A 12,862-nucleotide genomic window follows, 5' to 3' on the forward strand; every position below is an offset into this window, starting at 1 on the left:
AGCCTATCGGTTTCCCAACTTCAATCTTTTGAGGTAATTGATGGTGCTTCACCAACATTGTACCTTTGTTGAAGAAGGGAGATAGAGAAAATCCAGGAAATTACAGGCCAGTGAACTTCACGTCAGGTGTTGGTAAAATTTTGGAAAGGATACTTCATGCAAATTTGGAAATGTGCATCATGTGCAAGTAGCAGAATTTTAGTTTAATTTTGAAATCTTGTTCAGCAGAGCCAAATAGGCTGAAGGGCCAGTTCATGTGTTGCACTGTCCTCTGTTCGATGTCCTCAGCCTTGCCAGTGAGCCAGGCCAACCCCATGGAAAGTAAGGGCAGGTATAATTTCACCAAATAGGAAATGCAACATTACTGCCACATAAAACATGATAGTTATGTACAGATGACAGGAAAATTCAATTCTGAAATTTGAAGCTTGCATTAATTTTGTTGTGTATAATGGACTCCCAAACAATAACAGAATTGGTCATTGTTGTACACAACAACAGTATACAACTTTTTTGTGGAATAAGAATAAATCTTCAAATTCATAACCCCAACTCTGATCTGGTTCCACAGTTTCCATCTGTCTTTTACCTGCTCCCATTCTACTACTCTTCAATTCCCATCCCCCTCCCTAACATTCTTCCCTCAGTGCAGGTCAACAAGCTCCAAACCCTGGGATCTGCATCACCCCCCCCCCCGCCCGCCCCCCTTCTGCAACTGGATCCTTGGCTTCCTATTCAGAAGACAACAATCAGTACAAATTTTAAACAAAGTCTCCTCCTTACTGATGATCAACACAGGCACAGCTCAAGGATGCATGTTTAAACCACTGCTCTGCTCCTTTACGCCATTGGTTTTTGTACTGACAATAACCACAACAGCAGTGCAAGTATAAGACAGCTTTAATAAACTAATATGAACACTAAGTTAACTTTAATAAACTAATATGTTTGTCTTGTCTCTCTGCAAGACAAATCTGGAAGGCTTTATATACAAGGTCACCGGGATGACCCCTGGTGACCTAGTGGTGTAATTACACATCACCACAGTTTTCAAACTTCCACTCACATACCACATTCAGTAATCCCTCACTAATCACAGTGGTATGTGAGTGGAAAGAAAAAGTTTGAAAACCATGACTGTGTGGCTAGGCACAATTTAAATGCAATCTACAAAGTTGCCGATGACATCACATTTATCAGCAAAATCACAGATTTCCTCACAATGAGGAAATGTACAGGGGGAGACAAATCTGCTAGTTGAGTGGTGTCACAACAACCTTGCACTCAACATTAGCATTACTGGACAGGGATAGTATCATGGCTATAGAAAGGGAGGACACTGCAGATGGAGTGTCCACTGAGTCGGTGAGGGTGGAAGTCCAAAATAGGAAGGGAGCCATCAATGTGCTGGGAGTAGTCTATAGGTCCTCAAATTGTCCTTGGGACACCGAGGAGCAGATAAGAAAGCAGATTTTGGAATGGTGCGGGAAATACAGGGTTGTAGTTATGGGTGATTTCAACTTCCCTAATATTGACTGGTACCTACTGACTGCAAGAGGTGCATAGGGCTGAATTTGTTAAATGTGTACAAGAAGGATTCCTGATGCAATATGTTGACCAGCGAACTAGAGAAGAGGCCACATTGGATCTGGTTCTAGGTAATGGACCTGGTCAGGTGGTGGACTACTCAGTGGGGAAGTATTTTGGTGAGAGTGACCACAACTCCCTTAGCTTCAACATAGCTCTAGAAAAGGATAAAAAAAGTCAAACTGGAAAAGTACTTAACTGGATAAGGGCTAATTATGAAGGGATGAGGCAGGAACTAGTGAGAATTAATTGGAAACAGACGTTTAAGGGTGAAAGCACAGAAGTAATGTGGAGAAAGTTTAAGGACCACTTGTGAAGGGTTCAAGATAGGTTTGTCCCCACTGGGACAAGGAAAAGATGGTAGGAAAAGGGAACCATGGCTGACGAAGCAGGACAGGCAACTATTCACGAAGAAGGAAGCAGATAGAGGAAGCAGGAAACAGGAAGGGCTCCTGAGAAGTATATGGTAGCCATGAAGGAGTGAAGAGTGACAAGAAAAAAAGTGGGGCCGCTAAAGGATAAGGGAGGGAACATGTACCTAGAGGTGGAGGAGATTGAGGAGGTCCTAAATGAATACTTTACGTAAGTATTCACAAAGGAAAAGGACCTTGAACACCATGAGGTTGAAATTGAACCAGTCTGTGTGCTGGACAATGTGGAGATTGAGGAAAGGGAAGTTATGGATCTTCTTAAAAATATCAAGATTGATAAATCCCTAGGGCCGGACACGATATACCCCAGGCTACCGTGGGATGTGAGAGAAGATAGCTGGGGCAGTAGCTATGATCTTTGAACTCTCTTTGACCGCAGGGGATGTGCCAGAGGATTGGAGAATGGCAAATAACTTTATAGTTAGTTAGTTACTGCAAACTCCCTGCCTTCATGTTCAATGTTAACTCAGACTGTCTCTCACCCCAAAGCCTCTAAATTTAACTTGATTCTTCAAAAAAAAACACAAGAGAACGCAAACGCTGCAACAACCACACAAAAAAACCCACTGAAGGAACATGTAGTCCTCTTCTTTTAAAAAGGTAATAGGGAGAATCCTGGGAATTATGGACTGGTCTGTCTTAATCAGTGGTGTGCAAACTAACGGAGAGGATTCTTAAGGATAGGATCTATGAACATTTGGAGAAGTACATCTACTCAAGGATAGTCAGCATAGCAATGTGAAGGGAAGGTCATGCCTCACAAGTTTAAATGAGTTTATTGAGGAGGTAACAAAAATTGAGGGTAGGGCAGTAGATGTGGTTGACATGGATTTTAGCAAGGCATTTGACAAGGTCCCCCATGAGGAATTTATCCATAAAGTCATGAGGCACATGATCAGTGGAACCTTGGTTGTGTGGATAAAATAATTGGCTTGTAGGAAGAAAGCAGACAGTAGTAGCAGAAGGAAACTATTCTGCCTGGAGGTTGGTGACTAGTGGAGTGTCACAGGAATCTGTTCTATGACCCCTGCTCTTTGTGACTTTTATAAATGACCTGGATGAAGAGGAGGAAGGATGGGTCAGTAAGTTTGGGAATGACATGAAGGTTGGAGGAGTTGTGGATGGAGATGAAGGTTGCTGAAGGTTACAAGAGGACATAGACAGGATGCAAAGTTGGGCAGAAAGTGGTAAATGGATTTAATCTAGATAATTGTGATGTGATGCATTTTGAAACGACAAACTAAAAGGCTGAGTATAGGGTTAATGGTCAGTTACTTAAGAATGTGGATGAACTATGGGGTGCAACTCCATATATCCTTCAAGGTCGCCGCATAGGTTGATAGGATAGTTAAGAAAGCCTATGGGATGCTGGGATTAATGAATAGAGGGATTGAATTCAGGAGTACAGAGGTCATGTTGCAATTCTACAAATCTTTTGTAAGACCACATAGAATATCGTGTTCAGTTTTGGTCACGTCATTATAGGAAGGACGTGGAAGCGACGGAGAGGGTGCAGAGGAGATTTACCAGGATGTTGCCTGGAATGGAAAACAAGTTTTATAAGGCAAGGTTAGCAGAGCTGGGACTTTGGAGTATAGAAGGATAAGAGGAGACTTGATAGAGGTATACAAGATTATGAGAGGCAATAGATAGGGTGGACAGCCAGTACCTGTTTCCTAGGGCTGGATCAGCAAACACCAGAGGACATATGTACATAGCTAAGGGAGGGAACTTTAGGGAAGATATCAGGGCTGGTTTTTTTACACCGAGGTTTTGTTGGTGCCTAGAATGCCTTGCCAGGGATGGTGGTGGAAGCTGATGCATTGGGGGCATTTAAGAGACTCTTAGACAGACACATGGATGAAAGAAAAATAGAGGGTTACAAGGTAGGGAGGGTTTAGTACTTTTTTTTTGTCAGGGAATAAATAGGTCAGCCCAACACTGAGGGCAGAAGTGCCTGTACTGTGCTGTATGATTCTATTAGTAAAACCAAGGAAATGATTGTGGACTTCCGAAGAAAGTCAGGAGAACATAAACGAGGGGTCAGCAGTGGAGAGGGTCAAGAACTTCAAATTCCTGAGTGTCAACATCTCCAAGAATCTGTCCTGGAGCCTCCACATTGATGCAATCATGGAGAAGGCTCACCAGAGGTTATACATTGTGAGGAGTTTGAGGAGATTCAGTATGTCACTGAAGACTCTCGAAAACCTCTACAGAAGGCATTCTGGCTGGTTGCATCACTGTCTGGTTGGAGGTGCCAACACTCAGGACAAGAAAAAGCTCCCGAGGGTTGGCGACTCGGCCTGCAACATCGCAGGCATCAGACTTCACTCCATCGAGGACATCTACATGAGGTGGTGTCTCAAGAAAGCAGCCTCTATTCTCAAGGACCCCCACCACCCAGGCCGTACCCTCTTCGCTCTACTACCATCTGGCGAAAAGTGCAGAAGTCTGAAGGACAGAACTCAACAGGACAAGGACTGTTTCTTCTCCTCTGCAATCAAATTCTTGAATGAATAGTGAACGACAGACACTGCCTTACTTTGACGTTCTCTTTTTTTTTGCACTAATTTTATATATTTTGCAAGGGAGTTTATATACTGTGATGCTGGCACGAAACAACAAATTTTCTGACATATTCACATGACAATAAATTCTGATTCTGATCTCCAAATGCCCTCCTCCTCTAACGGTCACTCCACCTCTCCCACCTTCACTTGTTCTGTATCCTATCACATCATGGTCCTTGCCCTGTCCCTCCTATTCTTTTATGCTTTCTTTCTCCCCTTCCCACTTTATTCTCGGCAGAGGGTCCCAGCAAACACTCCAAACCCTGTGTTGACCTGCAGAGCCCCTCCAACTTGTCTTTGTTTACTCCTGCCAGTTATGTGACAGTATTTGCTGGGAAATGATTTGATTTTGTATTAATGACTGGTTTCAATCAAATAGTAAATTCTGGTTGCAATTACCTGGGCAATCTGTTTCCAAGATGGCGTCAGGACCTGGTGGCCCCTCTCCTCCTTCTCCTGGGCGAGTGAGCTGCACCCGAACCAGGTAACGTGTCGAAGGCTTCAAATTCATCAGTGTGATTGGCTCATTATTATCAACTGAAATAAATATTTTAATTTTAGTCAAGATGTTATTCTCTTGAGAAGACTCCAGTCTTGATAGACACATCACTATTATTTGTTTCCGTTGTGCTATCTAGAGAGTTCCAGGCTCATTAACAATTGCCATTCAATCAACATACAAATAACATGCAACCATCACTGCTGATTTATTGTACTCAGAATAGGCAGGATCTTCTTTGCCCCATCACAACGCAAAGCTGAAGGAACTCAACAGGTCAGGCAGCATCCATGGATCACCAACATTTTGCATCAAGAGAGTATTAATGACTCTAATTTCTTAGAATATTAAGGAAGTTCAGCATGTTCCCCTTGTCTGTCAACAACTATAGGTGCACCATCAAAAGCGTACTTGTTGGATCAAGCATGTTCTAGAAGCTGTTTGGCTCACGATCAGAAGAAGATAGAGAATGCAGCTCTGAACATTACGCAAACTTCCCTCCCCTCCATGAACTCCCATCTAAATCTCCCACTGTTCAGGGAAGGTAGCCATCCCACCCTGGACACGTTCTTTTCTCCCTCTTCCCATTAGGGAGAAGGCTGAAGAGTGTGAAAGTACAAATCCATCAGCTTTCTCCCCTGCAAGTTTGAGGCTCATTACAATGCCCTTGCTTGGTGCCAATTGATCTTCCTTTCCATTCCATTGTGCTCTTTACATGGTTATACATAATGTTAAAGATAACCTATTGGTCTGCTCACAGAAGAATCCTCAGTGCACTAGGTATGCTGTGACAAATAAACATACTTGTGTTCTCTCTCAATTAAGTTTTGTTCCCTCCACCCATCTCGGCCTTTCTCTGGATCAATGAGTGTCAAAAAGATGCGAAGGAAATGTTATCACGTTAGCACACAGAACTGGTTTTCAATCTTTTAACCATGACTAACAGAAGGATGATAAAATTTGCTTCAGCTACATACAGCAGCAGAATTTGCTGCAAAAAAAAAAAATGCTCAACAGAAACTGACAGGAAGGAGACTATTGGACTTGGGGACTTTGTCTACACCACCTTCCCTCTGATCACATCAATGACAGTGGCCACCCATTTCAATTCTGTGCCCCACTCCCACGCTGACATATCCGTCCATGGTCTCAAGCACAGCCATTCCGAGGTCACCTCAAATTGGAGTTGCAGCACTCTCCACTGGATGGCATTAACATCAAACTCACCGATTTCTGCTAGACCACTCCCCATTCTCCCTCCCTTCCCCATCTTGTCTCTCTCTAGTGTCTCTCTCTTCTCTCTCCTTTCACAGAGCCATCACCCCCCCCTCCCCTTTTTGGCTGGTGTGTCCTCCCTCCCTTATCCGCCTATTACCTCCTGCCTGTGGGACTGTGCTTTTCCACCTGCTCCACCCCAACAATTTTGTTAGGGTACTGTGGTGATATGCTATTACATGACTAGGTCACCAGGGGCAACCACCTGACAACCTTGTACATAAAGCTGATCGGAGCTCATTCTGGCCTAGGCTTGTACACCACAGAGGCAAGACCTAGCTGTATATATTAGTCTATTAAAACTAGCGTTTAACTTGCACTCTGTCTCATGTGATTGATGTTAGTCACCATCAGGTACTTGCCTACATTTTGCTCATACCTTGATGAAAGGCTCAAACCCACGTGTATCTTTATCTTTGCTATATCCAGATAGACCTCCTACTCACAATAGGGTTCTGATCTGGGACTCGCATCGAAAGTTGAAATGGTCGCAAGTTGAAACAATAGTGCCAAAAATGCTCTCTACTGTTTTTTTTAATTTAAATTTAATTTAAACATTGAAAACCTTTTATACAACACAATTAAACTGAAAAAAAATCATTACTTTAATACACTCAACTGTTTTTTTCATTTAAATGCCGAAACCTTTATAATAACACAAATTAAACTGAAAAAAAAATTACAAAGCTGTTCTGCTTATCGCGTGCGGGGAAACTTGAAATCGAAAGTACTGATTCTGACTATTGAATCTTTGAAATATCAAGTCGGGACATCATAAGTCAGGGTCTATCTGTAAAGTACTCTGTTTGATGTGTGATAGGGAAGCTATTGAAAAGAATTCAGAGATAGATTTATGCACATTTAGAAAGCCATGGCCAGATTAAGGACAGTCAACGTGGTCTTGCAAGGGGCAGGTCATGCCTTAGCAACTTGATTGTGTTTTTATTTGAGAGTATGACAAAGGTGGCTTCTTCAGTATGATCTGAAACAAGCCAATAAAGACCTCAACAATGAAGACGTTTACAACCGGTACCGCACGGATGGAAGTCTCTTCAATCTGAGGCGCCGGCAAGCTCACACCAAGACACAAGAGCAACTTATCCGTGAACTACTCTTTGCAGACGATGCCGCTTTAGTTACCCATTTAGAGCCAGCTCTCCAGTGCATGACGTCCTGTTTTGCGGAAACTGCCAAAATGTTTGGCTTGGAGGTCAGCCTGAAGAAAACTGAGGTCCTCCATCAGCCAGCTCCCCACCATGACCACCAGCCCCCCCTCATCTCCATCGGGCACACTGAACTCAAAACGGTCAACCAGTTTACCTACCTTGGCTGCACCATTTTATCTGATGCAAGGATCGACAAAAAGATAGACAACAGACTTGCCAAGGCAAATAGCGCCTTTGGAAGACTACACAAAAGAATCTGGAAAAACAACCACCTGAAGAAACACACAAAGATCAGCGCGTACAGAGCCGTTGTCATACCCACGCTCCTGTTCGGCTCTGAATCATGGGTCCTCTACCGTCATCACCTACGGCTCCTAGAACGCTTCCATCAGTGCTGTCTCTGCTCCATCCTCAACATTCATTGGAATGACTTCATCACCAACATCGAAGTACTCGAGCTGGCAGAGGCCGACAGCATCAAATCCACGCTGCTGAAGATCCAACTGCATTGGGTAGGTCACGTCTCCAGAATGGAGGACCATCGCCTTCCCAAGATCGTGTTCTATGGCGAGGTCTCCACTGGCCACCAAGACAGAGGTGCACCAAAGAAGAGGTACAAGGACTGCTTAAAGAAATCTCTTGGTGCCTGCCACATTGACCACCGCCAATGGGCTGATATCACCTCCAACTGTGCATCTTGGCACCTCACAGTTCGGCGGGCAGCAACCTCCTTTGAAGAAGACCGCAGAGCCCACCTCACTGACAAAAGACAAAGGAGGAAAAACCCAACACCCAACCCCAACCAACCAATTTTCCCTTGCAACCGCTGCAACCTTGCCTGCCTGTCCCGCATCGGACTTGTCAGTCACCAACGAGCCTGCAGCAGACGTGAACATACCCCTCCATAAATCTTCGTCCGCAAAGCCAAGCCAAAGAAGAAGAAGATGACAAAGGTGGTTGATGATGGTAGGTCAGTGGATTTTGTCTACCTGACTTCACTAAGATGTTTGACCAGGGACCCCTGTTGTATGTGATATCTATATATATAGATCTATACATACTCACACACACACACACACACACACATATATATATAGATATATAAATATCTATATATATAGATATCTATATATATAAATATCTATATATATAGATATCTATATATATATATAGATATATATATCATCTCTTCTCTCTCTTTGACTTGGCTTCGCGGACGAAGATTTACAGAGGGGTAATGTCCACGTCAGCTGCAGGCTCGTTTGTGGCTGACAAGTCCAATGCGGGACAGGCAGTCACGGTTGCAGCGGTTGCAAGGGAAAATTGGTTGGTTGGGGTTGGGTGTTGGGTTTTTCCTCCTTTGTCTTTTGTCAGTGAGGTGGGCTCAGTGGTCTTCTTCAAAGGAGGTTGCTGCCCGCCGAACTGTGAGGCGCCAAGATGCACGGTTTGAGGCGATATCAGCCCACTGGCGGTGGTCAATGTGGCAGGCACCAAGAGATTTCTTTAGGCAGTCCTTGTACCTCTTCTTTGGTGCACCTCTGTCTCGGTGGCCAGTGGAGAGCTCGCCATATAACACGATCTTGGGAAGGCGATGGTCCTCCATTCTGGAGACGTGACCTACCCAGCGCAGTTTGATCTTCAGCAGCATGGATTCAATGCTGTCAGCTTCTGCCATCTCGAGTACTTCGATGTTGGAGATGAAGTCGCTCCAATAAATGTTGAGGATGGAGCGGAGACAACGCTGGAGGAAGCGTTCTAGGAGCCGTAGGTGATGCCGGTAGAGGACCCATGATTTGGAGCCGAACAGGAGTGTGGGTATGACAACGGCACTGTATACGCTAATCTTTGTGAGGTTTTTCAGGTGGTTGTTTTTCCAGACTCTTTTGTGTAGTCTTCCAAAGGCGCTATTTGCCTCGGCGAGTTTGTTGTCTATCTCGTTGTCGATCCTTGCATCCGATGAAACGGTGCAGCCGAGATAGGTATATCTAAAGGAAAAGTCTTTGGGTGGATTAGCAGGCTTGCAGATGATACAAAGATAAGTGGAACATGAAGGGGACAGAGGGCTATCTAACAAGTGCAAGCAGCAGATTTGGACAGCGTGTTTGGCACTGGCGAAGGGCCTGTTCCTATCTTCGGCATGTCCTAAACTGTAGCTGTCCGCTGGAGGGCCCTCATCTCAATTGTTCTTTTTGTAAATCCCAAAGATTGACATTTTCTTTGCATGAAATCACCGAAGATCTATAAAACCCGACTGCTTTTGGTCAACGCTGATTGATTTGAAATCACTCACCTACTATCGTAGACCACTCTGCACCACTATCATTGGGCTTGTAGAGGAGTTTAACAGATTTCACTGGCCCATCTCCAGTGAAATTCTCACTGTTTGGATTCACTTTTAGCTGCCTGCTTTTCTTCTGCAGGACACTTGGAATGTTAACTGGAATCGGAGGCACTGCAAGAAAAATGAGTACTTGTCTGTAAAATAAGAAAAAAGGCAACAAAAGACAAGTCCTTCCAACATCAGTTTCATGAAGATGATGTTTGATGAAGAATAGTTTTAAACCTCACTGAGATTAACAGGTAAATCAGATAATAAATTCATTCCATTCAGTGTCACATGAAACAACCAACACAATGGTCTGGTGATTCAAGAGATTAGGGACTGATCCCCAGTAGGATAATTATGTGAAGCAAATTTTTCAGTGGCTAATCAAATAAAAATAATTTAATCCAGAGTAAATCATCACTTCTAGGTGAAAATGCATGAAATGGAAGTTTGGACTGCACACTATTTGTCCAATCCATGTTAGTGTGCGGATCCTTTTCCATGCACAGGCACATGCAATAATACTCATGTATCATGCATTTCCTCAATTCTGTGACGCAAATCCACCTGCTCTCATTATAATGTATGATGAATGAATGAATTCTTGTTCCACATACATAATGGCCCCATTATAACAGTTCTGCATTTTGAGAGAGAGACAGAGATGGAGAGAGACATGGACAAATTGAGAGAGAGAGGGAGGAGGCAGAGAGGGGGGGGGGCAGAGAGAGGGAGGACAGAGAGAGAGAGGGGGCAGAGAGAGAGAGAGGGGGCAGAGAGAGAGAGAGGGGGCAGAGTGAGAGGGGGGCAGAGTGAGAGGGGGGCAGAGTGAGAGGGGGGCAGAGTGAGAGGGGGGCAGACTGAGAGGGGGCAGAGTGAGAGGGGGGCAGAGTGAGAGGGGAGCAGAGTGAGAGGGGGCAGAGTGAGAGGGGGCAGAGTGAGAGGGGGCAGAGTGAGAGGGGGCAGAGTGAGAGGGGGCAGAGTGAGAGGGGGGCAGAGTGAGAGGGGGCAGAGTGAGAGGGGGCAGAGTGAGAGGGGGCAGAGTGAGAGGGGGCAGAGTGAGAGGGGGCAGAGTGAGAGGGGGCAGAGTGAGAGGGGGCAGAGTGAGAGGGGGGCAGAGTGAGAGAGGCAGGGGCAGAGAGAGAGGGGCAGGGGCAGAGAGAGAGAGGCAGGGGCAGAGAGAGAGAGGCAGGGGCAGAGAGAGAGGCAGGGGCAGAGAGAGAGGCAGGGGCAGAGAGAGAGAGAGGCAGGGGCAGAGAGAGAGAGGCAGGGGCAGAGAGAGAGAGGCAGGGGCAGAGAGAGAGAGGCAGGGGCAGAGAGAGAGAGAGAGGCAGGGGCAGAGAGAGAGAGAGTGAGAGAAACAGACAGAGAGAGAGAGGCAGAGAAAGAGAAAGAGTTAATTAATGAAATGTTAATTAGAGTGCCTGTAAAGAGTACTGATCATAATTCTAACTATATATTGTCTGAACTTTTAATAAAAAGTAGCTCAATTTGAAACAAGAGCTTTGACTTGAGTTAAAACATCTATAAAAGGAGGAAGTGTGAGTTGTCTGTGGTAGATTGGGAAACAAGTAACAGCGTAACTGCTCCAGCCGTAGTGAGCAAGAAAAAATAAAGATAGCATTAGATAACAGAAAAAAATAACAACATTCCCAAGCCTCATGATTGCGAAATTTTCATATGTCAGCAAACTCTGTTAAAGAAATGAACAAGGATAGATAAAATATAATAAAAGGGTAACTTGGGAAGAATCAAGAAAGCGGACTATCAAACATTCTATGGCTGTGCAGAAAAGCTGTTAGGAAAAATTAATGGGGCCACTTCGAAACTGAGATTGGAGAAACGATATTGGGGAATAGGAAAACACGAGAGAAATTAAGCAGCACAGAAAAAAAAACCCTGTTATCTGGAATTCAAGCAACTGGCAAAATAATCATGGAAAATGAAACGGTCAAAAATATCGAGGTTTAAAACCTTGCCGTTAGTTTGCCAACTCATGAAACACCCATTCTGAAGCAACTTTTCAAGCATCTGCCATAGGTGCTGGATACCAGGGGTTTTACTGTGTTTTATTTCTGTCTTCATGGAAGAAGGTAGGGAAAACCTTCTGGAAACAGAAGAGAATCATGAAGGAATGAAAGGTATAGCACAGTGATGCTTCAACTTTGCAGTCACAGAGAAGGAAGGTAGGATTCCTTCAGATTCCTTAATAATCAATGAACCATAGACTCTACCTTACTTCTTATGCATTATTATTTTTACTGCCACAAAACAATGAATTTCAAGACTTGTTCATGACAATAAATTCTGATTCGGATTCTGAAACAAAGAAGTATATACCAGTTAGCTAAAGAAATCTCTTGGTGCCTGCCACATTGACCACCGCCAGTGGGCTGATATCGCCTCAAACCGTGCATCTTGGCGCCTCACAGTTTGGCGGGCAGCAACCTCCTTTGAAGAAGACCGCAGAGCCTACCTCACTGACAAAAGGCAAAGGAGGAAAAACCCAACACCCAACCCCAACCCACCAATTTTCCCCTGCAACCGCTGCAATCGTGTCTGCCTGTCCCGCATCGGACTTGTCAGCCACAAACGAGCCTGCAGCTGACGTGGACTTTTTACCCCCCTCCATAAATCTTCGTCCGCGAAGCCAAGCCAAAGAAAGAGAAACATCAGTAGTAGGGAAGTTGCAGGAATCTTTCATTAAGCATGGGGTAGCATGGTATAGTACTTAGAAAATAAAAATAAGATTGAGCAGATCCAACATGGATAAATGAAAGTAAAATTATGTCTGATACATTTGTTAGAGATTTTTAAAGCTTCATTGCATAATAGTTGCATAATATTTGAACTTCAGGAGCCTTTTAATAAAATAATGAAATAAAATGAGAGCTTTGGCATCTATTCTTGCATAGATTGGTTAGCAGACAGCAATCAGAGAATTGAAATAAATAGGTCATTTTTAGGTATTCAGGGTGCGACCAGTGGAACTATTCAGTACATCTAGG

At 44.2% G+C, this 12,862-nt stretch overlaps 1 protein-coding gene across 2 annotated transcripts in view; it reads right to left on the reverse strand.

The window, feature by feature from the left end:
• The window catches only part of tie1 (tyrosine kinase with immunoglobulin-like and EGF-like domains 1), a 155,888-nt gene that overhangs the window by 63,121 nt on the left and 79,905 nt on the right, over positions 1-12,862 (reverse strand). For both annotated transcript variants that reach the window (XM_069939016.1, XM_069939017.1), the window contains 2 exons: positions 9,819-9,980; positions 4,988-5,125 (listed from right to left, as the gene is read on the reverse strand). In XM_069939016.1, the coding sequence (XP_069795117.1) occupies positions 4,988-5,125; positions 9,819-9,980 (300 nt within the window). The remainder of the gene's footprint in view (positions 1-4,987; positions 5,126-9,818; positions 9,981-12,862) is intronic.

Source organism: Narcine bancroftii, chromosome 5 (genome assembly GCF_036971445.1).
Source record: "Narcine bancroftii isolate sNarBan1 chromosome 5, sNarBan1.hap1, whole genome shotgun sequence".
Classification (NCBI taxonomy): Eukaryota; Metazoa; Chordata; class Chondrichthyes; order Torpediniformes; family Narcinidae; genus Narcine; species Narcine bancroftii.